The 27,444-nt window shown below is 38.1% G+C and overlaps 1 protein-coding gene across 1 annotated transcript in view; it reads left to right on the plus strand.

Moving 5' to 3' along the window:
• Nucleotides 1-27,444, plus strand: part of ADAMTS19 (ADAM metallopeptidase with thrombospondin type 1 motif 19) — a 296,035-nt gene that overhangs the window by 255,487 nt on the left and 13,104 nt on the right. The window contains exons 20-21 of the mRNA XM_068534394.1: nt 8,603-8,807; nt 12,300-12,452. Coding sequence (XP_068390495.1) covers nt 8,603-8,807; nt 12,300-12,452 — 358 coding nt within the window. The remainder of the gene's footprint in view (nt 1-8,602; nt 8,808-12,299; nt 12,453-27,444) is intronic.

Genomic DNA, 27,444 nt, shown 5'->3' on the forward strand with positions numbered 1-27,444 from the left:
CACACCCTCTCCAGCATTTATTGTTTCTAGATTTTTTGATGATGGCCATTCTGACCGGTGTGAGATGATATCTCATTGTAGTTTTGATTTGCATTTCTCTAATGATTAATGATGTTGAGCATTCTTTCATGTGTCTGTAGGCCATCTGTATATCTTCTTTGGAGAAATGTCTATTTAGGTCTTCTGCCCATTTTTGGATTGGGTTGTTGGTTTTTTTGTTATTGAGCTGCACGAGCTGCTTGTAAATCTTGGAGATTAATCCTTTGTCAGTTGCTTCATTTGCAAATATTTTCTCCCATTCTGATGGTTGTCTTTTGGTCTTGTTTATGGTTTCCTTTGCTGTGCAAAAGCTTTTAAGTTTCATTAGGTCCCATTTGTTTATTTGTGTTCTTATTTCCATTTCTCTGGGAGCTGGGTCAAAAAGAATCTTGCTGTGATGTATGTCATAGAGTGTTCTGCCTATGTTTTCCTCTAAGAGTTTGATAGTGTCTGGCCTTACACTTAGGTCTTTAATCCATTTTGAGTTTATTTTTGTGCATGGTGTCAGGGAGTGTTCTAATTTCATACTTTTACATGTACCTGTCCAATTTTCCCAGCACCACTTATTGAAGAGGCTGTCTTTTCTCCACTGTATATGCTTGCCTCCTTTATCAAAGATAAGGTGACCATATGTGTGTGGGTTTATCTCTGGGCTTTCTATCCTGTTCCATTGATCTATATTTCTGTTTTTGTGCCAGTACCAAACTGTCTTGATTACTGAAGCTTTGTAATATAGTCTGAAGTCAGGGAGCCTGATTCCCCCAGCTCCATTTTTCGTTCTCAAGATTGCTTTGGCTATTCGGGGTCTTTTGTGTTTCCATACAAATTGTGAAATTTTTTGTTCTAGTTCTGTGAAAAATGCCAGTGGTAGTTTGATAGGGATTGCATTGAATCTGTAGATTGCTTTGGGTAGTAGAGTCATTTTCACAATATTGATTCTTCCAATCCAGGAACATGGTATATCTCTCCATCTATTTGTATCATCTTTAATTTCTTTCATCAGTGTCTTATAATTTTCTGCATACAGGTCTTTTGTCTCCTTAGGCAGGTTTATTCCTAGATATTTTATTCTTTTTGTTGCAATGGTAAATGGGAGTGTTTTCTTAATTTCACTTTCAGATTTTTCGTCATTAGTGTATAGAAATGCAAGAGATTTCTGTGCATTTATTTTGTATCCTGCTACTTTACCAAATTCATTGATTAGCTCTAGGAGTTTTCTGGTAGCATCTTTAGGATTCTCTATGTATAGTATGTCATCTGCAAATAGTGACAGCTTTACTTCTTCTTTTCCGATTTGGATTCCTTTTATTTCTTTGTCTTCTCTGATTGCTGTGGCTAACACTTCCAAAACTATGTTGAATAATAGTGGTGAGAGTGGGCAACCTTGTCTTGTTCCTGATCTTAGTGGAAATGGTTTCAGTTTTTCACCATTGAGGACAATGTTGGCTGTGGGTTTGTCATATATGGCCTTTATTATGTTGAGGAAAGTTCCCTCTATGCCTACTTTCTGCAGGGCTTTTATCATAAATGGGTGTTGAATTTTGTCGAAAGCTTTCTCTGCATCTACTGAGATGATCATACGGTTTTTCTCCTTCAATTTGTTAATATGGTGTATCACGTTGATTGATTTGCGTATATTGAAGAATCCTTGCATTCCTGGGATAAACGCCACTTGATCATGGTGTATGATCCCTTTAATGTGCTGTTGGATTCTGTTTGCTAGTATTTTCTTGAGGATTTTTGCATCTATGTTCATCAGTGATATTGGCCTGTAGTTTTCTTTCTTTGTGACATCTTTGTCTGGTTTTGGTATCAGGGTGATGGTGGCCTCGTAGAATGAGTTTGGGAGTGTTCCTCCCTCTGCAATATTTTGGAAGAGTTTGAGAAGGATAGGTGTTAGCTCGTCTCTAAATGTTTGATAGAATTCACCTGTGAAGCCATCTGGTCCTGGGCTTTTGTTTGTTGGAAGGTTTTTAATCACAGTTTCAATTTCAGTGCTTGTGATTGGTCTGTTCATATTTTCTATTTCTTCCTGGTTCAGTCTTGGCAGTTTGTGCATTTCTAAGAATCTGTCCATTTCTTCCAGGTTGTCCATTTTATTGGCATAGAGTTGCTTGTAGTAATCTCTCATGATCTTTTGTATTTCTGCAGTTTCAGTGGTTACTTCTCCTTTTTCATTTCTAATTCTATTGATCTGAGTCTTCTCCCTTTTTCTCTTGATGAGTCTGGCTAATGGTTTATCAATTTTGTTTATCTTCTCAAAGAACCAGCTTTTAGTTTCATTGATTTTTGCTATTGTTTCCTTCATTTCTTTTTCATTTATTTCTGACCTGATCTTTATAATTTCTTTCCTTCCGCTGGCTTTGGGGTTTTTTTGTTCTTCTTTCTCTAATTGCTTCAGGTGCAAGGTTGGGCTGTTTATTCGAGATGTTTCCTGTTTCTTCAGGTAGGCTTGTATTGCTATAAACTTCCCTCTTAGCACTGCTTTTGCTGCGTCCCATAGGTTTTGGGTCGTCGTATCTCCATTGTCATTTGTTTCTAGGTATTTTTTGATTTCCCCTTTGATTTCTTCAGTAATCACTTCGTTATTAAGTAATGTATTGTGTAGCCTCCATGTGTTTGTATTTTTTACAGATCTTTTCCTGTAATTGATATCTAGTCTCATAGCGTTGTGGTCGGAAAAGATACTTGATACGATTTCAGTTTTCTTAAATTTACCAAGGCTTGATTTGTGACCCAAGATATGATCTATCCTGGAGAATGTTCCATGAGCACTTGAGAAAAATGTGTATTCTGTTGTTTTTGGGTGGAATGTCCTATAAATATCAATTAAGTCCATCTTGTTTAATGTATCATTTAAAGCTTGTGTTTCCTTATTTATTTTCATTTTGGATGATCTGTCCATTGGTGAAAGTGGGGTGTTAAAGTCCCCTACTATGATTGTGTTGCTGTCGATTTCCCCTTTTATGGCTGTTAGTATTTGCCTTATGTATTGAGGTGCTCCTATGTTGGGTGCATAAATATTTACAATTGTTATAGCTTCCTCTTGGATCGATCCCTTGATCATTATATAGTGTCCTTCTTTGTCTCTTGTAATAGTCTTTATTTTAAAGTCTGTTTTGTCTGATATGAGAATTGCTACTCCAGCTTTCTTTTGATTTCCATTTGCATGGAATATCTTTTTCCATCCCCTCACTTTCAGTCTGTATGTGTCTCTAGGTCTGAAGTGGGTCTCTTTAGACAGCATATATATGGGTCTTGTTTTTGTATCCATTCAGCCAGCCTGTGTCTTTTGGTGGGAGCATTTAATCCATTTACATTCAAGGTAATTATCGATATGTATGTTCCTATTCCCATTTTCTTAAATGTTTTGGGTTTGTTATTGTAGGTGTTTTCCTTCTCTTGTGTTTCTTGCCTAGAGAAGTTCCTTTAGCATTTGTTGTAAAGCTGGTTTGGTGGTGCTGAACTCTCTCAGCTTTTGCTTGTCTGTAAAGGTTTTAATTTCTCCGTCAAATCTGAATGAGATCCTTGCTGGGTAGAGTAATCTTGGTTGTAGGTTTTTCTCCTTCATCACTTTAAGTATATCCTGCCACTCCCTTCTGGCTTGCAGAGTTTCTGCTGAAAGATCAGATGTTAACCTTATGGGGATTCCCTTGTGTGTTATTTGTTTTTTTTCCCTTGCTGCCTTTAATATGTTTTCCTTATATTTAATTTTTAACAGTTTGATTAATATGTGTCTTGGCGTGTTTCTCCTTGGGTTTATCCTGTATGGGACTCTCTGTGCTTCCAGGACTTGATTAACTATTTCCTTTCCCATATTAGGGAAGTTTTCAACTATAATCTCTTCAAATATTTTCTCAGTCCCTTTCTTTTTCTCTTCTTCTTCTGGGACCCCTATAATTCGAATGTTGGTGCGTTTAATGTTGTCCCAGAGGTCTCTGAGACTGTCCTCAGTTCTTTTCATTCTTTTTTCTTTATCCTGCTCTGCAGTAGTTATTTCCACCATTTTATCTTCCAGGTCACTTATCCGTTCTTCTGCCTCAGTTATTCTGCTATTGATCCCATCTAGAGTATTTTTAATTTCATTTATTGTGTTTTTCATCATTGCTTGGTTCCTCTTTAGTTCTTCTACATCCTTGTTAAATGTTTCTTGCATTTTGTCTATTCTATTTCCAAGATTTTGGATCATCCTTACTATCATTATTCTGAATTCTTTTTCAGGTAGACTACCTATTTCCTCTTCATTTGTTAAGTCTAGTGTGCTTTGACCCTGCTCCTTCATCTGCTGTGTGTTTTTCTGTCGTCTCATTTTGCTTATCTTACTGTGTTTGGGGTCTCCTTTTCACAGACTGCAGGTTTGTAGTTCCCGTTGTTTTTGGTATCTGTCCCCAGTGGCTAAGGTTGGTTCAGTGGGTTGTGTAGGCTTCCTGGTGTAGGGAACTAGTGCCTGAGCTCTGGTGGATGAGGCTGGATCTTGTCTTTCTGGTGGGCACGTCCACGTCTGGTGGTGTATTTTGGGGTGTCTGTGGCCTTATTATGATTTTAGGCAGCCTGTCTGCTAATGGATGGGGCTGTGTTCCTGTCTTGCTAGTTGTTTGGCATAGGGTGTTCAGCACTGTAGCTTGCTGGTCATTGAGTGATGCTGGGTCTTGATGTTGAGATGGAGATCTCTGAGAGATTTTTGCCGTTTGGTATTACGTGGAGCTGGGAGGTCTCTTGTGGACCAGTGTCCTGAAGTTGGCTCTCCCACCTCAGAGGCACGGCCCTGATGCCTGGCTGGAGCACCAAGAGCCTTTCGTCCACACGGCTCAGAGTAAAAGGGAGAAAAAATAGAAAGAAAGAAAGAAAGAAAGAGGCTATAATATAATGAAGTAAAATAAAGCTATTGTAAAGGAAAGCTATACAGACACAATCTCACCCAGAAGCATATACATATACACTCACAAAAAAAAAGGAAAAGGGGAAAAATTAATATATCCTGCTCCCAAAGTCCACCTCCTGAATTTGGGATGATTCGTTGTCTGTTCAGGTATTCAACAGATGCAGGCACATCAAGTTGTTTGTGGAGTTTTAATCCGCTGCTTCTGAGGCTGCTGGGAGAGATTTCCCCTTCTCTTCCCTGTTCGCACAGCTCCTGGGGTTCAGCTTTGGATTTGGACCCGCCTCTGCGTGTAGGTCGCCTGAGGGCGTCTATTCCCCGCCCAGACAGAACGGGGTTAAAGGAGCCGCTGCTTCGGGGGCGCTGGCTCACTCAGGCCGCGGGGAGGGAGGGGTAAGAGGAGGCGGGGCGAGCCTACGGCGTCAGAGGCCGGCGTGACGTTGCACCAGCCTGAGGCGCGCAGTGCGTTCTCCCGGGGAATTTGTCCCTGGATCATGGGACCCTGGCAGTGGCGGGCTGCACCGGCTCCCGGGAGGGGCGGTGTGGAGAGTGACCTGTGCTCACACACAGGCTTTTTGGAGGCGGCAGCAGCAGCCCCAGCGTCTCACGCCCGTCTCTGGGGTCCGCGCTGATCGCCGCGGCTCGCGCCCTTCTCTGGAGTTCATTTAGGCGGCGCTCTGAATCCCCTCTCCTTGCGCGCAGCGAAACCAAGAGGCAAGAAAAAGTCTCTTGCCTCTTCGGCAGCTGCAGACTTTTTCCCGGTCTCCCTCCCAGCCAGCTGTGGTGCGCTAACCCCTTCAGGCTGTGTTCACGCCGCCAGCCCCAGTCCTCTCCCTGCGATCCGACCGAAGCTGAGCCTCAGCTCCCAGCCCCGCCTGCCCCGGCGGGGGAGCAGACAAGCCTCTCGGGCTGGTGAGCGCTGCTCGGCGCCGAGCCTCTGTGCGGGAGTCTCTCCGCTTTTTCCTCTGCGCCCCTGTTGCTGTGGGATCCGCGCTGTTAGCTGCGGCTCGCGCCCATCTCTGAAGTTCGTTTAGGCGGCGCTCTGAATCCCCTCTCCTCGCGCACCAGGAAACAAAGAGGGAAGAAAAAGTCTCTTGCCTCTTCGGCAGCTGCAGACTTTTTCCCGGGCTCCCTCCCGGCTAGCTGTGGAGCGCTAACCCCTTCAGGCTGTGTTCACGCCGCCAGCCCCAGTCCTCTCCCTGCGATCCGACCGAAGCCCGAGCCTCAGCTCCCAGCCCCGCCCGCCCCGGCGGGGGAGCAGAGAAGCCTCTCGGGCTGGAGAGTGCTGGTCGGCACCGCTCCTCCGTGCGGGAACCTCTCCGCTTTGCCCTCCGCACCCCTGTGGCTGCGCTCTCCTCCGTGGCTCCGAAGCTTCCCCCCTCTGCCACCCGCAGTCTCTGCCCGCGAAGGGGCTTCCTAGTGCGTGGAAATCTTTCCTCCTTCACAGCTCCCTCCCACTGGTGCAGGTGCCGTCCCTATTCTTTTGTCTCTGTTATTTCTTTTTTCTTTTGCCCTACCCAAGTACGGGGGGAGTTTCTTGCCTTTTTGGAGGTCGGACGTTTTCTGCCAGCGTTCAGTGGGTGTTCTGTAGGAGCAGTTCCACGTGTAGATGTATTTCTACTGTATCTGTGGGAAGGAAGGTGATCTCCGCGTCTTACTCTTCCGCCATCTTCTCTCCTTACCTAATTACGTCTTTTTATAAGGCAGGGTAGTAATCAACAGAAAGGGTGACCTAGGGAAATATTGTTGCCTACAGTCAGGTCCTTGGGTCTTTTCCATTCATTGCTAGGCAGATAACAGATGCTGAGTTTTTAGCTTTTGCCCTGTCAGCTAAAGAACCTGGATTTTTTTGTTGTTGTTATTACTATTCCTAAGAATTATCTTTCTCTTTTTTTAATCTCTTTTAATAGACATTAAAATGCTAATTTATCTTATGTTAAATAATTTATTAAAATGTTTCAAAACACCATTTCTTTTATATACCATATAGCTTTCCCATTTGGATAAAAGAGCAGGAGCTTTTTCTGATATATCAGGAATCTTGAATGGCCTGGATTTGAGGACTAGAGCATATTTGTCACTTCCTAACCTGGTCTGTGAAGAATCAGAATGTACAGGACACACCATTTATTGTTCATTCACTGACCTCAGCTATCTTGGGGGAAAATGCCTTGGTAATGACTTGGTAAAATGAATAGTTTTAAAAGGTTGATACATTTCGGAGTGAGAAATTTTTGCAACTGGAGACTGGAAGTCTTTTTGTTGCAATTATTATCTTCTTTCCCTTGGAAAAGGAGGCAGTGTATTTTGAACCACCAAGAAGCAATGTCAGTGAGGTTAACCAAAATACTGGAAAGTAAGAAATGGACATGGGCAATCCTGAGGGGTCATCACAGGAAATCTTTCCAAGATTTACTGGCATAGCACAGCTTTTGTTCCTCTTGCTTCTTCTTTTTTCCCCACCATGGTAAAAAACATTCTAATTACCATTCACATTTTTTGAAAAAGTCACCAAATGGCCTGATGTAACCCTATGTACCAAATATAAAATATATTAATGCACTAGTAAATAGCTTTGTAAGAAGGAGTCTTGAAGATGAGGAAATGAGATAATTCCCAATTAGATGAATTCTAAAATATAAAATGTTTTCTCTCACTACAATGTTTCATATTTTTGTTCTTATTTTTCAGCAGCTTTCCAAGGAATGAAAAAAAGTAACCTTTTATCATTATACTAAGGATTTCTAAAATTTATTTTATTTAAAAAATTAGGATTTCATGAAATTGCAAATACTTCTCTTTTCAGTGGTGTCTTCCATAGTTCCATGGTTGGTTCCCTAGTTGAGGGGAAAGGCATATAGATGGGTTTAAATTGTGCTTATAGCCTAGGTATCCTTGTGCAGAAAGATGAAGCAGAAACTGAAATAAATTTGGAAGATAAATATTCACTTTAGGAAAAATCCACTAGGGGACTCCAAAGCAAAATGGTAGGTCTGCATAATACTTGACAGATGAGCAGACAGGAACTTCATTAGAGGCAGTAATGCAGTGCAAATGTTATCGTGTTAACAGCAATCTGGTTGCAGGTGATGGGCATAATACATTAGTGATTACTTCCTCCAGATAAGCAGGGAGTTCTCCGTGGCAGGCTTCTTTTACTTGCAAATACCTGCACATGTCCCTTTGTGAGGTAGTCTGCAGCCTGATTTCAAATTCTGACTCCACAACCTGTGGCCTTTGGTAAGTTACTACACCTCTCCTTGCCTTGGTTTCCCTTTCTGTAAAAGGCCACGATAGTTGTAGTACCTAATATGTGGGGTAACTGTGAAGATTCAAAATGCAAAGAATAGGACCAACTCATGTATATTAGCAATTTTATACTTGTTAGGTACCTCAGTATGGCAATATGACGTGACGGGCAGCAGCAGGCAAAGCGTGCAGCATGACAGGGACGGAGTCTAATACATCCTTTGAGATTCTAATAAGAGCAAGGCCCTGAGATGAGAAGTGTGGAGAAGCAATAGAAAGCCTGGGTGTCTTAGGGAAAACTCAAATATTAGTAAAAAAAAAAAAAAAAAAGGTATAAATCTATTGTGTAAACATTCTGCTAATTCTAGCCATGTCAAAATATGTAGTAAGTAGATATCTTTTAACTTGTTTCAGTGACTCTTGCTTTACTTTTAGATGGATGATGACAGAATGGACCCCATGTTCACGAACTTGTGGAAAAGGGATGCAGAGCAGACAAGTGGCCTGTACCCAGCAGCTGAGCAATGGAACCCTGATGAGAGCCCGGGAGAGGGACTGCGCCGGGCCCAAGCCGGCCTCCACCCAGCGCTGCGAGGGCCAGGACTGCATGACCGTGTGGGAGGCAGGCGTGTGGTCCGAGGTGCGGTACCCACCCCGATGCTTCTCCGTTTCCCTCTGATTTTCTTACTCTTAGCCTATATAAGGTCATGTTTTATCATGTTCAGAGTCTCTCTGCATGGCAGTTTTAGCACCATTTATTGGTTTTTCTGGTAATAAAAGGAATACATTCATTATAAATAATTTTGAAAGTAGGAAAAAAACAGATTTATTCTTTGTTCTGTGACTATTATAACATAATCAAGAGCATATATTATATACATTTTAGAATCCAGCTTTTTTATTTCTTTACCATGAGTATACTCTTTAGTGGACACATATGAAAATACACATTTGGAGAGAGTGGCATGGACTTATATACACTACCAAATGTAAAATAGATAGCTAGTGGGAAGCAGCCGCATAGCACAGGGAGATCAGCTCGGTGCTTTGTGACCACCCAGAGCGGTGGGATAGGGAGGGTGGGAGGGAGACACAAGAAGGAGGAGATATGGGGATATATGTATATGTATAGCTGATTCACTTTGTTATACAGCAGAAACTAGCACACCATTGTAAAGCAATTATACTCCAATAAAGATGTTGAAAAAAAAAAAAGAAAATACACATTTGACTCATATTCCTGAGCATTAGAAGAGAAAGGAGAAGAAAGGATATTAACATTTAACAGTCATTTCCTGTGAGCAGGGATTCTGTTCTTACTTCATATTTAGTATCTTGTTGATATTTAATCAGCAATGCAAAAAACTGAAGTTTCACCCTTGTGAAATACTACAGCTCAGAGAAACTAAATAGTTTACCCAAAGTCCTGCTTAGTGTTGGAGCTAGGATTTGAACCCAGTGCTGCCAGGCTCACTGCACCATACACCCACCAGCTTGTAGTATGTAGCATGCAGCTTTGTTCCATGCCAAACTGTATGCTTATTTTCTGTTATCATGATACATATCTTATGATAACACCAGTCATTACTTATATTTACTAACTGCTCTGGAACATTTTAGGTGAGCATGTGCGTGTATGCACACACACACACATAAACACCCTCACACTTGTATACGCATATGTGTACACAAAGACACATGTGCACACACACACCCAGAGCAAAATATGCTTAATTTCAGAATATTAGCTAAGATGTAAAAATGACAAATAGAAAATGCTAGGCTGCAATAAGTAGCCATTCTTTTGAAAATTGAGGATAAAATATCTTAGATAATGAGGTTTGGAAATATTCTTCAATTAACCCAACCTCCCCCCAAAAAAACGCACTAGCAAATAGTGTGACTTTCTCTTGTCTTACTTTTCTAAGCTATATCTCACTCTGGCATAGATTCTTCCTCATTTGTAATGAGTACTTTTGAGAATGAATGGATTGTCCAATTTTACATGAAAATGGATGAGTACAGTCTGGAGAAAAGACTCATGTGAACATCAGAGAAACAGAAATACCCTTCCTTCAGCCTAAGGAGCATTTCTCCAAACTCTTCAGGAGGAAATAGGTCAGAAATATCCTACCATACAGATTTTTGGCACCAGGTAGGAGAAGTAATAGGTCAATGCAATGTACCAATTTTAAAAATGTCTCTTTTGTCTTGATTTAATATAAAAATTGAGTTTATGGATCAAGGTTAGTTTTGACTGCAAAAAATAAAAATGTAAATCTTAAAATGCCAAATCACACATGTAGTCCACCTTAAAGCTCAGGATATTCAAATGCAAACCATAAATTATGAGACAATGAGGCATTTGTGCAAATTTTATTGTATTTAAAACTTCAGGAGTTCTATGCTTAAGTTTTCAGGAAGACAACTACTGGAATCTGCATGGTTATTCCTCTACTACATTCTTGCTAAGTGCATACCTGCAGCTCTTTCTTTGGATCTTTTTTAGACACAGATATAAATTAGGTTTTCAAGTTTTGCTATATCTCTGATGCCCCCCTCCCTCTCCTGTCTCCCACCCAATGCCATTTTGGTTCCTGTGTCCAGATAATCAGTGATGCATAACTTTGTAAAACTGGGAAGCTTTATGCATATTCCATAATGGGGAGCATAAATGTAAACGAGATGGTCAGTTACATCTTACATGCTTCATACCTGTTATGTCACACTGTCAGTCAAGCATCAATTATTCATGAAATGAACTAAACTTATTTTGAACTGAATTATATTTTCAATCCATATAGCCATTGAGAATGATTATTTCTAGGGGTGTATAATTATGTAAAGAAACTGTTTTGTTTTTGCTGTGTTTTCTCTGTTTTAGCTTTAAGAAAAGTTTTGAGAAATGATATTCTCTTAGAAATTGTCATTTTTCACAAACACTGCTTAAGGCTAAAACAAACTAAATCTTAGCAGAAATAAAATGAATTTCCTTATGTAATTATGTGCAAAAAATTGATGTCAGTCAGGTTTAGCGTTTTACACTTTGATCGTTGTTTACTATTTGTCTTTCATAAACAATCCCTGTGTTACAGGACTGTCTGTAGTAATGGTCCTGTGTTCCTGAAACCCATTCACCCCTAGCACTATGCCGAAGCTCCACCTGGCCTCTGATGCTGGGCTGTAGCCTGGCGTTCTCCTTTTCCTTCTCCTTCATTCTGGCCTTTATGTGGGTGATAGGCTTGTGAGAGATGATGAGAACCAATTCCTAACGTAATTTGATCATCAGTCTGTATCTCTTTTTTTTTTTTTTAAACATCTTTATTGGAGTATAATGGCTTTACAATGGTGTGTTAGTTTCTGCTTTATAACAAAGTGAATCAGTTATACATATACATATGTTCCCATATCTCTTCCCTCTTGCATCTCCCTCCCTCCCACCCTCCCTATCCCACCCCTCTAGGTGGTCACAAAGCACCGAGCTGATCTCCCTGTGCTATGCGGCTGCTTCCCACTAGCTATCTATTTTACGTTTGGTAGTGTATATATGTCCATGCCACTCTCTCACCCTGTCACGTCTTACCCCTCCCCCTCCCCATATCCTCAAGTCCATTCTCTAGTAGGTCTGTGTCTTTATTCCCGTCTTGCCACTAGGTTCTTCATGACCTTTTTTTTTCTTCCTTAGATTCCATATGTATGTGCTAGCATACTGTATTTGTTTTTCTCTTTCTGACTTACTTCACTCTGTATGACAGACTCTAACTCCATCCACCTCACTACAAATACCTCCCTTTCATTTCTTTTTATGGCTGAGTAATATTCCATTGTATATATGTGCCACATCTTCTTTATCCATTCATCTGTCGATGGACACTTAGGTTGCTTCCATGTCCTGGCTATTGTAAATAGAGCTGCAATGAACATTTTGGTACATGACTCTTCTTGAATTACGGTTTTCTCTGGGTATATGCCCAGTAGTGGGATTGCTGGGTCGTATGGTAGTTCTATTTTTAGTTTTTTAAGGAACCTCCATACTGTTCTGCATAGTGGCTGTATCAATTTACATTCCCACCATCAGTCTGTATCTCTTAATCACCAGCTTTATCTACACTTCTCTGCTGTTATCTTCCAGTGTTCAGTGAAGTGTGGCAAAGGTGTACGTCATCGGACCGTGAGGTGTACTAACCCCAGAAAGAAATGCGTCCTCTCCACCAGACCCAGGGAGGCTGAGGACTGTGAGGATTACTCCAAGTGCTACGTGTGGCGAATGGGTGACTGGTCTAAGGTGAGAAGCATTCTGTACATTCTCAGTATTGAGTTGCAGTAATGTCAGCATTGTCCACACAGTCTGAAGTTTAGGAGGCATAGAGAACAGAGATCATGGAGGTAGAGTATTAAATACCCAGGTTCAAAGCCTGCCTGTCTGTCTATGGTCATAATCTCAATAAAACTGTTTTAAGGAATAAGTAAGATAAAATGTGTAAAATACTGGGAAAAAAATGGTGGCTGCCAGAGCATGGAGGGGAAAGTGGTAGCTATTCATAAATAACCCTAAAGGACATTCTGGAAGAAATGTTTTCATTGTACAATACACTGTGGTTAGCCAGCCTCCTCGTTATTGCCCAACAAGAAATTCATGACATTTAAAATCTATTTTCTTATGATTATTCATGCCTTTCCTCTCCAACAAAGTTTGCGTATTAACATTGTATTTGAGTTCTCAGTGCACTATACTCTTTCCACAACTTCGAACATTTAAAGTATACCTTGGGATTCTAAAGGATGCATTTGTCAACAATGTAAATCAATCCCTGATTACAGAATTAGGAAATACTCAGCCCAATCCATGCAGCTTTTAGCTGGTGAACCATAGAGGGAAATCTCACACTTCAGAGTAAACAACTTTTAGACAGAAGAGAATTCCAAACTAACCATAAATAATTTCTTTCATGTTCAGGGTTTATGTTTCCCAATTCTACGAGAGGAAAATAGAGTACTGTAGTGTGATAGAGAAGGGCATGGCTTGGAAGTTAAGAAACATGGGGGATGGTTAGGACTCCCTCATTAGATACCTCTGTGTCTTTGTTTCCAGAAGAGTGAAATAAGGAGAATAGACAACTCCATTGTTTTCAAGCTGTTTTTATATTGACACTTCATTCAGCACTGAAGGTTTAAACTAGGTTGAGGAAATGAAAGTACTCCTTGGAGGGGTGTGGGGAGGATCACCTATTGCTCCCTATCAGTTGTAGAAACTCTGCATTTGTTCATCTTGGCTAATGAAGTTCTAGATGTTTTCCTTAAATGAAATAATTCTGCTCTAAGAAAAAGTTAAAACTACTAGAATAGATATGCAATATCTTTCCAGCTTTATTAATTAATAGAAATATTCTAAGTGATAAATGTTGTTAACTCCTAGTTAACTATAAGAAACAAAATTTGTTATTGCAAAAAACAGAAGATCCAGGTTTTATTGTAATTTATGACCCAGAACTCTAAGCTGTCCAACATTGCTGCATATGGAAATAAGGCTAGCAAATCCTATTTGCATGACAAATACTATTATAATTGATTAATAAATGTGCCTATTTTGTGGCCTCTCGTCAAATCTTAAGGAAAATCAAAATTAACTGGGGAGATCATAGAAAACATTGATTTTGGTTTTCTGTGTGAAGCCTAAAAATTTTTTTTCAATTTTACCACAATTTACATGTATGTAATTTTTAAATAGACTTGTATTGAATTACTTTGAATTGGTTTTGTTATGTTACTGTCAATACATTGCTACCTACCTAGAACAGCCTTTGTGAGTAAGGAAAGTAATGGATAGCTCTAATAAATATTCTTTTTTACTTCATGACTTTTTATTAAAATATTTTTTAATTTATTTTTTTATACAGCAGGTTCTTATTAGTTATCTATTTTATACACATTAGTGTATATATGTCAATCCCAATCTCCCAATTCATCCCAACACCACCAGCCCTACCACCCCGCTTTCCCCCCTTGGTGTCCATACGTTTGTTCTCTACATCTGCGTCTCTATTTCTGCCTTGCAAACTGGTTCATCTGTACCATTTTTCTAGATTCCACGTATATGCGTTAATATATGATATTTGTTTTTCTCTTTCTGACTTATTTCAGTCTGTATGACAGTCTCTAGGTCCATCCATGTCTCTACAAAAGATCCAATATCGTTCCTTTTTGGCTGAGTAATATTGCATTGTATATATGTACCACATCTTCTTTATCCCTTCGTCTGTCGAAGGGCATTAGGTTGCTTCCATGACCTGGCTATTGTAAATAGTGCTGCAATGAACACTGGGGTGCATGTGTCTTTTTGAAATATGGTTTTCTCCGGGTATAGGCCCAGTAGTGGGATTGCTGGGTCATATAGTAATTACATTTTTAGTTTTTTAAGGAACCTTCATACTGTTCTACATAGTGGCTGTATCAGTGTACATTCCCACCAACAGTGTAAGAGGGTTCCCTTTTCTTCACACTCTCTCCAGCATTTGTTGTTTGTAGATTTTCTGATGATGCCCATTCTAACTGGTATGAGGTGATAACTTCATTGTAGTTTTTATTTGCATTTATCTAATAATTAGTGAAGTTGAGCAGCTTTTCATGTGCCTCTTGGCCATCTGTATGTCTCCTTTGGAGAAATATCTATTTAGGTCTTCTGCCCATTTTGTGATTGGGTTGTATGGTTTTTTAATATTGAGCTTCATGAGCTGTTTATATATTTCGGAGATTAATCCTTTGCCCGTTGATTCTTTGGCAAATATTTTCTTCCATTCTGAGGGTTGTCTATTTGTCTTGTTTATAGCTTCCTTTGCTGTGCAAAAGCTTTTAAGTTTCATTAGGTCCCATTTGTTTATTTTTGTTTTTATTTCTATTACTCTAGGAGGTGGGTCAAAAAAGATCTTGCTGTGATTTATGTCAAAGAGTGTTCTTCCTAAGTTTTCCTCTAAGAGTTTTATAGTGTCCAGTCTTACATTTAAGTCTCGAATCCATTTTGAGTTTATTTTTGTGTATGGTGTTAGGGAGTGTTCTAATTTCATTCTTTTACATGTAGCTGTCCAGTTTTCCCAGCAACACTAATTGAAGACACTGTCTTTTCTCTATGGTATATCCTCCTGTGTCATAGATTAGTTGACCATAGCTGCGTCAGTTTATCTCTGGGCTTTCTATCCTGTCCCGTTGATCTATATTTCTGTTTTTGTGCCAGTACCATACCATCTTGATTACTGTAGCTTTGTAGTATAGTCTGAAGTCAGGGAGTGTGATTCTTCCAGCTCCGTTTTTTTCCCTCAAGATTGCTTTGGCTTATTGGGGTCTTTTATGTCACCATACAAATTTTAAGATTTTTTGTTCTAGTTCTGTAAAAAACGCCATTGGTAATTTGATAGGGATTGCATTGAATCTATAGATTGCTTTGGATAGTATAGTCATTTTCACAACATTGATCTTCCAATCCAAGAACATGGTGTATCTCTCCATCTGTTTGTGTCATCTTTGATTTCCTTCATCAGTGTCTTATAGTTTTCTGAGTACAGGTCTTTTACCTCCTTAGGTAGGTTTATTCCTAGGTATTTTATTCTTTTTGTTGCAGTGGTGAATGGGATTGTTTCCTTAATTTCTCTTTCTGACCTTTCGTCGTTAGTGTATAGGAATGCAAGAGATTTCTGTACATTAACTTTGTATCCTGCAACTTTACCAATTTCATTGATTAGCTCTAGTAGTTTTCTGGTGGCTTCTTTAGGATTATCTGTGTATAGTATCATATCATCTGCAAACACTGACAGTTTTTCTTCTTCTTTTCCAATTTGTATTTCTTTTATTTCTTTTTCTTCTCTGATTGCCGTGGCTAGGACTTCCAAAACTATGATGAATAATAGTGGCAAGAGTGGACATCCTTGTCTTGTTCCTGATCTTAGAGGAAATGATTTCAGTTTTTCACCACTGAGAATGATATTTGCTGTGGGTTTGTAATATATGGCCTTTATTATGTTGAGGTAGGTTCCCTCTATGCCCATTTTCTGGAGAGTTTTTATCATAAATGGGTGTTGAAATTTGTCAAAAGCTTTTTCTGCATCTTTTGAGATGATCATATGGATTTTATCCTTCAATTTGTTAATATGGTATATCACATTGATTGATTTGCATATATTGAAGAATGCTTGCATCCCTGGGATACATCCCACTTGATCATGGTGTATGATCCTTTATTTGTCTTGTTGGGTTCTGTCTGTGAGTATTTGTTGAGGATTTTTGCATCTATACTCATCAGTGATATTGGTCTGTAGTTTTCTTTTTTTGTAGTATCTTTGATTGGTGTTGGTATCAGTGTGATGGTGGCCTTGTAGAATGAGTTTGGGAGTGTTCCTTCCTCTGCAATTTTTTGGAAGAGTTTAAGAAGGATGGGTGTTAGCTCGTCTCTGAATGTTTGATAGAATTCACCTGTGAAGCCATCTGGTCCTGGACTTTTGTTTGTTGGAAGATTTTTAATCACAGTTTCAATTTCATTGCTTGTGATTGGTCTGTTCATATTTTGTGTTTCTCCCTGGTTCAGTCTTGGAAGTTTATACCTTTCAAAGAATTTGTCCATTTCTTCCAGGTTGTCCATTTTATTGTCACTGAGTTGCTTGTAGTAGTCTCTTATGATGCTTTGTATTACTGCAGTGTCTGTGGTAACGTCTCCTTTTTCATTTCTAATAATATTGATTTGAGTCCTCTCCCTCTTGATGAGTCTGGCTAACAGTTTATCAATTCTGTTTATCTTCTCAAAGAACCAGCTTTTAGTTTTATTGATCTTTGCTATTGTTTTCTTTGTTTCTATTTCATTTATTTCTGCTCTGATCTTTATGATTTCTTTCCTTTTACTGACTTTGGGTTTTGTTTGTTCTTCTTTCCCTAGTTCCTTTAGGCGCAAGATTAGATTGTTTATTTGAGATTTTTCTTGTTTCCTGAGGTAAGATTGTATTGTTATAAACTTCCGTCTTAGAACTGCTTTTGCTGCATCTCATCGGTTTTGGATCATCATGTTTTTGTTGTCATTTGTCTCTAGGTATTTTTTGATTTCCTCTTTGATTTCTTCAGTGATCTCTTGGTTATTTAGTAACGTATTGTTTAGCCTCCATGTGTATGTGTTTTTTACATTTTTTTCCCTGTAATTGATTTCTAATCTCATAGCGTTGTGGTCAGAAAAGATGCTTGATATGATTTCAATTTTCTTAAATTTACCGAGGCTTAATTTGTGACCCAAGATATGATCTATCCTGGAGAATGTTCCGTGTGCACTTGAGAAGAAAGTGTAATCTGCTATTTTCAGATGGAATGTCCTATAAATATCAATTAAATCTATCTGGTCTATTGTGTCATTTAAAGCTTGTGTTTCCTTACTAATTTTCTGTCTGGATGATCTGTCCATTGGTGTAAGTAAGGTGTTAAAGTCCCCCACTATTATAGTGTTACTGTCGATTTCCTCTTTTATAGCTGTTAGCATTTGCCTTATGTATTGAGGTGCTCCTATGTTGGGTGCATATATATTTACAATTGTTATATCTTCTTCTTGGATTGATCCCTTGATCATTATGTAGTGTCCTTCCTTGTCTCTTGTAACATTCTTTATTTTAAAGTATTTTATCTGATATGAGTATTGCTACTCCAGCTTTCTTTCGATCTCTATTTGCATGGAATATCTTTTTCCATCCCCTCAGTTTCAGTCTGTATGTGTCCCTAGGTCTGAAGTGGTTCTCTTGTAGACAGCATTTATATGGGTCTTGTTTTTGTATCCATTCAGTGAGCCTGTGTCTTTTGGTTGGAGCGCTTAAGGTAATTATCAATATATGTATTCCTAATACCATTTTCTTAATTGTTTTGGGTTTGTTTTTGTAGGTCCTTTTCTTCTCTTGTGTTTCCCACTTAGAGAAGTTCCTTAAGCATTTGTTGTAGAGCTGGTTTGGTGCTGCTGAAATCTCTTAGCTTTTGCTTGTCTGTAAAGCTTTTGATTTCTCCATCGAATCTTAGTGAGATCCTTGTCGGGTAGAGTAATCTTGGTTGTAGGTTCTTCGTTTTCATCACTCTAAATATATCATGCCTTCCCTTCTGGCTTGTAGAGTTTCTGCTGAGAAATCACCTGTTAACCTTATGGGAGTTCCCTTGTATGTTATTTGTCGTTTTTCCCTTGTTGCTTTTAATAATTTTTCTTTGTCTTTAATTTTTGTCAGTTTGATTACTGTGTGTCTTGGCATGTTTCTCCTTGGGTTTATCCTGTATAGGACTCTCTGCGCTTCCTGGACTTGGGTGGCTGTTTCCTTTCCCATGTTAGGGAAGTTTTCAATGATAATCTCTTCAAATATTTTCTCAGGTCCTTTCTCTCTCTCTTCTCCTTCTGGGACCCCTATAATGCGAATGTTGTTGCATTTAATGTTGCCCCCAGAGGTCTCTTAGGCTGTCTTCATTTCTTTTCATTCTTTTTTCTTTATTCTGTTCTGCGGCAGAGAATTCCACCATTCTGTCTTCCAGGTCACTTATCCGTTCTTCTGCCTCAGTTATTCTGCTATTGATTCCTTCTAGTGTATTTTTCATTTCAGTTATTGTGTCATTCATCTCTGTTTGTTTGTTCTTTAATTCTTCTAAGTGTTTTTTCTTTAATTCTTCTAGGTTTTTGTTAAACATTTCTTGCATCTTTTCGATCTTTGCCTCCGTTCTTTTTCCGAGGTCCTGGATCGTCTTCACTATCATTATTCTGAATTCTTTTTCTGGAAGGTTGCCTATCTCCACTTCATTTCATTGTTTTTCTGGGGTTTTATCTTCTTCCTTCATCTGGTACAGAGTCCTCTGCCTTTTCATTTTGTCTGTCTTTCTGTGAATGTGGTTTTCATTCCACAGGCTGCAGGATTGTAGTTATTCTTGCTTCTGCTGTCTGCCCTCTGGTGTATGAGGGTATCTAAGAGGCTTGTGCAAGCTTTCTGATGGGAGGGACTGGTGGTGGGTAGAGCTGGGTGTTGCTCTGGTGGGCAGAGTTCAGTAAAACTTTAAACTGCTTGTCTGCTAATTGCTGGGGCTGGTTTCCCTCCCTATTGGTTGTTTGGCCTGAGGTGACCCAGCACTGGAGACTACAGGCTCTTTGGTGGGGCTAATGGCAGACTCTGGGAGGGCTCATGCCAAGGAGTACTTCCCAGAACTTCTGCTGCCAGTGTCCTTGTCCCTGCAGTGAGCCACAGCCACCCCCCGCCTCTGCAGGAGACCCTCCAACACTAGCAGGTAGGTAGTTCTGGTTCAGTCTCCTGTGGGTCACTGCTCCTTCTCCCTGGGTACTGATATGAACACTAGTTTGTGTGTGCCCTCCAAGAGTGGAGTCTCTGTTTTCCCCAGTCCTGTCAAAGTCCTGCAGTCAAATTCCGCTAGCTTTCCAAGTCTGATTCTCTGGGAATTCCTTCTCCTGTTGCCAGACACCCAGGTTGGGAAGCCTGATGTGGGGCTCAGAACCTTCACTCCAGTGGTGGGCTTCTGTGGTATAATTGTTCTCCAGTTTGTGAGTCATCCACCCAGCGGTTACGGGATTTGATTTTATTGTGATTGCACCCCTCCTACCATCTCATTGTGGCTTCTCCTGTGTCTTTGGATGTGGGGTATCTTTTTGGTGAGTTCCAGTGTCTTCCTGTTGATGATTGTTCAGCAGTTAGTTGTGATTCCAGTGCTCTTGCAAGAGGGAGTGAGCACATGTCCTTCTACTCTGCCATCTTGAACCAGTCTTACTCCATGACTTTTAACCTTTGTTTGTTGGTGTGTTTGTTTGTTTGTTTGCTTATGTAGGATATCCAGTTATGTTGCGTTTTCTATTCTCTTTATATGAATATGTCTGGTCTTTTCCTTAAAGCTGTTTTCTCCTTCTTCGTTTATGACTGAGTTCTCAACATAACAGATTCTAATGGCATGCACAAATTAAAGCCAGTGGCTCCATGTGAACTTTATTGATTTCTCCCCTCCTGTTTTACTCCTAAGTTATCACTTTCATATTAAAATGAAGACCAGTCCAAAATAATTACAGAGAAAAGGAATAGTGCTGTGATTATTAATAAGTTTCAGTGATTAAAGTATTCATGGTCAGAGGAAACACAACAATCTCTTATTCTTATCAGCTGTGTTCCTGGAATAAAAATAGCAACAAGATGGGTGCAATTGTGGGTCGATTTCTGTGCTCCTCTGAAGTCAACTAATCTGTCAGTTTCATTCAAATTCTACTGATATTTTTAAACTCTTGGTAAACCTAAATGGACTTAAAATTAAGCCCTGGGTTGGCTTTAATCAGAATTATTCAATGGGCTATCCATAAGGTCTAGCTCTGAAATTCTGCTCCTCCCTCAATAATATGGATGAATCACTAGAGAATCAGTTAAAACATGTATATTCTCAGATTTTCGCACTGTCTAAAAGCCATTGACCACTTGAGCCAAGGTAATACTAGCTAAATGGAGGCTTACTAAGAATATGGCTTATGCCTCAAACTGTTTACTGCATTTGTATCAGCCTATGTGATTTCTAACACTTATGTTTTGGTGGTTTTGTGTAAACAGTGGGAAAATTGCTCTCAGCTTGACAGGGAAGATTATAGATATACTCAAAGAGAAAAATCTCCCATCATATAATTGTTAACTCTGATTTCTAAGTAGATATAATACGGCCTTTATTAAACAATGCTAGTGTTTATTTCATTGAGACTAGAAAGTTGGCAAAAACAGGACAAAAACAATGTGGTTGCTTTGCTCTGGCTTGAGTTAACTGTTGAAATAATCATATGCCACATTCTGATATAGATATGGCCTTAGGGTCTTTCCTGGGAGAGCAAAACATGACCCATCTGTTTCCTGGCATTATAAGTCTGTATTTACTCATTTAAGCTGTCCTAAGCAGAGAACACTGATTTGAAAAATAACATAGCCTCTTATGTTTAATGATATGCCATATATTTTCTGGCTGAACTTGACCTTTCTGCCTTTATGTGAACTTCTACAACTTCTTGTTTTCGTTATTGGAGGCCAATAGAGGAGCAAATAAAGGAGTGTTGTTTTATCTATTACACAGAATTTGGTCCTTCATGAAGCTTTTATAGAGTTAACTTTTCTGTGCAGTATTAACAAGTGGTTTATACTTATTCAAGTGAATTTTAAAGACAAACAAAGCACCTTGGAACCACACAAAATCCTTGGTTAATTCTTAGATTCCATTCATACACTATAATTTGGACTTAATTTAGTCTTTTAAAATTCTAGGAAATGAATAGCTTTGGCCATGTATCAAATTATGACATGATTAATAGATTTTTGGATAAGAGATTATGAGTCTTTTGTAATTATATAATTCAAAATAATGCTGGAAGCAGAAATCATTCTGGATGATTTAATTATACAGGTAGTATGGTATAACTTTGTTTAGAAGCAGTAAATATAAAGTTTACAGTATTGTGAGTCATTTTTAACTTATCCTGCAAATGGAATCTACAGCATATTCATTTGAATAGAAGAGGAATCTAAAAACTAAGGTATGTTTTTCTAATGAATAGGGGAATTGTATCAAACTAATATATGTTTTCTAACTATAAAACTTGCATTTAAGTTAATAGGGATTCTACTTATTTTGATATCATTCTTGTAGTGAAGATTTTCTAGTTCCAGGTAGTTACAGATTTCAAAATGGCATTTTACAATAATTTTTTGCATTTTCTCTGAATATAATGTTTTGGCTAAAACTCAAAATAAACCATATTTATTGCTTAATAATTTATTTTTGTAACTATGAAAGACCTGCATGTATCTGGATTGTTTCTAGTAAAAATAATTTTCTTAATACACATACTTCAGATGGTATTGAAATCTACCTGATGTATTATATTTTCCTAGGACTCTGTAATAACTATGGGAAAATAAGTGTGCCTTTTCCTGAGTAGTTAGCACTCTCATATTTTAAAAGAAGCTCAAAAAGAATTTTAAATTATCATGTAAATTTTACCAGTTCTGTAAGTGTGCTTTGTGTAACCAAGATTTATAACCTTAAAGTGGTCTCATATTGCATAATTCTTAAGTTAAAACAATTCGTAACAGGCAAGTGCATGATCAGAGAAACAACAATGTCATGAAATGCTCTTTACTGACATACTGAAGTGTAGAAAGACAAATAGAAGATTTATTACCCTGTTATTTCGAGCTTTACTTTTATCCAGATTGGTCAGCAGTCAATACAAGTGTTTTGGTTTGTACCATTTCACATGACCCTGAAAAAAACATTCTTTTATTTCTTACTCTTTGTTACGGTGGATTCTTAGAGAGACAGATCATGTGAATTTAAAATTCTGGGTAAGTTAATAGGCTGTTCCCAAATCTCATAGGGTCCTTGGCCTGATGATCTGCCTTCAGTTTTCTGCACAGAAGTTTGTCCCTCCAATTAACATGGAGAGTGGTAATTGTGACTTATTACCATTGGTAGGAAATTATGAATAATCACAGAAGATGTTTATTTTCACTGAAGGAAAACTCAGGAATCATTGAAGGAAATTTAAAGAAACAAAACTTGATCAAAGCAATCAGGAATATCCTAAAACAAATGACTATATAATACCACATTTTTAATCATGTGTCTCTGCAGCCTGGTGTTTCTGCATTAAATGAAAAGGGACAAAAAAACCCAGATCCAAAAATTGAAAAGGAGGGATTTCTTGTTACCCAATGGCTAGGCTAGGACCTTAGGACTATGGATTCCTTCATATGTGGACTGACCCAGTGCTGCATATACCCCAACCCAATTAAAATAAACTTGCAGGATGTTCCAGAATCCAAATGAGGATATGTATAGATCACTGGTTTTAATACAACTAAACTAAGTGGGTTGTTACAGGTTAGTAGAGGGAAGCTCAATCACTTGTTAGAAGGATTTACCAGTCAAATTTAAAGAAATAATCAGCAGTAATAGTAAATAACCAACTTAAATATCCTACTAGAATGTAAAAATAGAAAATGTTGTTCTGTACACTGCAAATCTCAAAGAGAGGCTATGGTATTTCACTTTTCTTTTTTCCTTTTACCAAGGATCACTTTTACAGAGCATGTAGCTAGTTTCTTATTTAGTGTAACACACTTTAGGAAAGCTTACATTAGATTATTTAAATTTCAAAGACTAGTTTTGTAAATATTTTTTTCTAACTAGAGAAAATTTGTAGATGGAAACCAAACAGAAATAATCTGTAATTCAGAAAACTGTTCTTGGGATGGATTAGCATTTCTATTCAGAATTATTTTCTAATTACATCTACAAGTCTGTTGATATTTGGAAAAGGTAACTGCTCATCATTTTTATAGTTATAGATAATCTCATAAGACAGGAAAATTTGAGCAGCTACCCCATAATCAAATATGAATCTATCATACTGAGTTCTATCATTGTTGGCTCAGTCAGTAAATCAAAGAAATCAAAGATTGTGACCTTGGTTTTAAACATACAGACATTGAGGAAACCTATCCCAAGATATCCTAAAGAAGAGATATTTTGCATTATAGGAAAATCTACTTTAAAAATTCACTTATCTCTGAGTAAGCTGTTCATTCTAAAGAAATTACACAATGATAAGTAAGATGGTTTTTCTCAAGAAAAACTTTCTATTATGTTGTTTAGATACATCCACCAAACATTTACCCAACTTGCTACTCACCATTCTGTCCAAAAAATATAGCTGTCTTCTAAACCACGCATAATAATCCCTAAACTGTTGGCTATCAAATTGTTTTGTCTCTGTCTCTTTGCACTGCCAGAGAATGGGACATTTTTTGCATTGCTATCATTTTTATTTTTAAAATCTCTCGAGAGTTGTATCTGTTGCCCCAGATATATAAAAATATTGAATTTCCAAAGTGTTCGGATTACTCAAAGTAGTCAAACGCAGTTGGCTGATACGATTGAACATAGCAGAAATATATTAAAAAGATATAGCAGAAATATATTAAAAAGCTTTAAAAGAATGAGGCACACATACTATGTGTATATGTCTTCTATCTAAAGAAAATGTATGATTTAGAGAGATTAAAGTAGTGTCTATGTATACGTATGTATGTGGGTGTGTGTATGTATATATATATAACATATATATTTATATGTGCATGTGTATGTATAATTAAACTATAAATGCAGATATAAGAACATGTGTTTAACATCCTTTGGATTGCAAAATGTGAGGGAAGTAATTTTTTTTAATCCACAGGGGTTAAAAATACTGTCTTCTTAATAGATCCTTGAAAAATCACTAGACTCTTAAAATAATGCTATCAGTGCTTTCATGCTGCATACCAGGGCATCTATAATTTCACCTTCTAAACCATACCTAGAAGTAATTCAGTAAATAAATGTCATTGAGTTAAAAATTACTCTTGATGTCCTTTATAGGGGATGGAGCATGGAGCATGCGAAAACTCATTTTGGGGATATTGAACTTCAATAGGTGGGGGCAAGGGGAGGGATTCACATAAAAATATAATGAAATTTGATGACTGTTATAAAACTAAAATCAGTAGTCTTAGCATTGAGTGTTTTTTACTTAGATGTAGTAAAGTATATGTTCATCAAATACCAGAGGATATCCAGAGATAGACATAACCAGATCACCAGGACACCCGGAAAAAGAAGTATATACAATGCAAGAACAAATATGCAAATGATCAGCTAGTTAGAAAGGCATCATATGGATACAAAACGTAAATGAAAGGGAAAATCTTTTCACAAACAGGTCCCTGGTTTTGCCGCAGGTTGACGGGGCGGCACCCCAGCATCTGCACAGCCACAGTGCACAACCTGCATCGGTCTTGAATGCAGAAGAGCAGTTCCTTAGGCCCCCCAACCTCAATCCCCACATCTGTAAAATGTGCCAAAGCAACTGTAAGTCTCTCTAAATTTCAAAATACTCTTAACTGTGCAGGTAAAAGTAATCCAGTTTCAGTGATGTGTATAGACCAAGGAAAAATATTTTGAGCTACTTAAAAAGGAAAGATCTACCTGAGGAGACAAAACACAAACAGCAGAATAGATTAGAAAAAAATATATATATATATATAAAACCTTATTTTCTATATATAAAATATGTACTAGTCCATATAGGATAAGAATTAAAACTAACAAACTTGTTTAGAAATAAACACACACACACTCACGCAAATTCAGGGCTCAGAGAGGCAACATGAGAGAAGTGGGTTGAGGGATACCCAGGGGCTGCCATACAGAGGAAGTTTATTTTACTCAATTCTGCCCTGTTGCTTCCACATATGTTTTCCCATACTGCTTCTGAGATTGGATGTTATCAAACTTTTTAAAAAACATTTTGATAGGTGAAAAAAATGATATCTCGTTTTGAAATGCACACATTCTTGGACTCAGCAGCTCTGTTGCCATAGCTTTTGCTTACAGACATTCTCAAATAATTTGCTAACTGCATTTATGAAGATGCTCATTGCAGCCTTGTTTGGAACAACAAAAATTTAGAAACAATCCATATATCCATTAACTAGTTATATAAATCAAAATACTATATTTAAACAGTGGAATACTGTACTTTATAAAAATATATTTGTATATACATACTGATAAGAAAATTTTTCCAAGAACTACTAGTAAGTATGTAAATATTATGCAGAAGAGTTATATAGTGTGAACTGTATTTACATATATTATTTTTATACATATTAAAATTTTTCTGCACAGATATACAAAGAACAGTTTATCTGAATTACATTGAAGGAAAGGAACTTCTATGCTTATAATTCTACCATATCCATATATAACTTTTAATTTTATAAACTGGTTAATAGTTTTTGTCTGAAATTAAAAGAAAACTCTTACTTTCTTCATACTTACATTTTTCAGGCTGCAGTATCAACAGTGATTGATGTCATGGATATAGAGAGATGCTACGAGAATCTTATAGAATTTCTAGGAAGGGGAGAGGATTTGATAAGTTAGGTAATTGGTGAGATAACTCAGTGTATGGAGTCAGACAGCCCTGAGTTTGAATTCTGAATTTTCTGTTCAGATAAGTTACTGATTCCAAATGAAATAATTTATGAAAAATTATTAGCAAAGGATCAGATACATAGTAACTAAATAAATGCTGACTATTCATATTGTAGTATCAGTAGAGATGGGGAAAATGGTTGGCTTTGAGAAATTTGTTATGAGGTTAAAATGAACAGGAGTGGGGTTGATTTTCTGTGGAGAGGTGAGAAGGAGGGAGGTGTTCGTGTGTTTAGGAGGAATCCCACGTTAGCTTTCTGGTCTGAAGAACTTGTATGGATAATGGTTCTGTGATATGAGATAGGAAAGCCTAGAGATGAATCAAGTTGGAGGGGAAGGTTTATGAATTCTATTTTGGACTGCTTCACGTGCCCATAAAAGAATGAAATACTGGTGTCTAGTCGACAGCTCAGAGGAGAGGAATGGGATGGAAATATACATTTTGGAATCATCAACATTTAGGCAGTGTTTAAATTTTAAAGTATAAGCGTGCCCGAGAAGGGAGTATAGATGGAGAAGAAAAGATGCAGCCCCGAGAAACTCCCAGCTTTAAAGGCTTGTGAGAAAAGAAGCAACTGCTAGCAAAAAGGACCCAAAAAAAAAGGGTATTCAGAGAAACAGGAGGAAAAGTCGTGAGAAACAAGAGAAGAAAGTATGCTTAAGAATGTTCAATGAAATGGAAACTCAGAAGGAGTTGAGGGGAGCCTATTTCTTTATTCTCAAATGTCAGCTGCTATAGGACTGTGCCAGTGACATTCCTCATTTTATTTCCTCAAACCATATCCCACTCCCAATTTCCTTTTTCTTGAAAAATGTTAATACCATCTTCCCAGATACCCAAGTAGAACCTGTCCTTGGCACTTTTTCTTCTATACACAGGTAGTGTTTTGCCTGGGTTGCTCTTCACTCCCAATATAATACTGCAGTCCTTCTTATATTTTCACCAGGACTAGAGTAACAATTTCTAATGTGCTTCCTTACCCCCATATAGGTGGATGACTTCACCACTCTATCCTATAGTTCAAACAATTTCAGAGAATTGTCACTGGCTATACTGTCAACTACCAGATACTAACTCTGGCATTCAAAGCTTTCTATATTCTGGTCTTAACCTGCCTTTTGAGAATTGTCTCATTATTCTCATTAATTCAGTATCTACACTAAGCTCAGGCCTGAGCAGTTTGTACTTCTACAATCTCCATGTCTTTGTTTATACACTTCTCTTT

Source organism: Eschrichtius robustus, chromosome 2, assembly GCF_028021215.1.
Source record: "Eschrichtius robustus isolate mEscRob2 chromosome 2, mEscRob2.pri, whole genome shotgun sequence".
NCBI lineage: Eukaryota > Metazoa > Chordata > Mammalia > Artiodactyla > Eschrichtiidae > Eschrichtius > Eschrichtius robustus.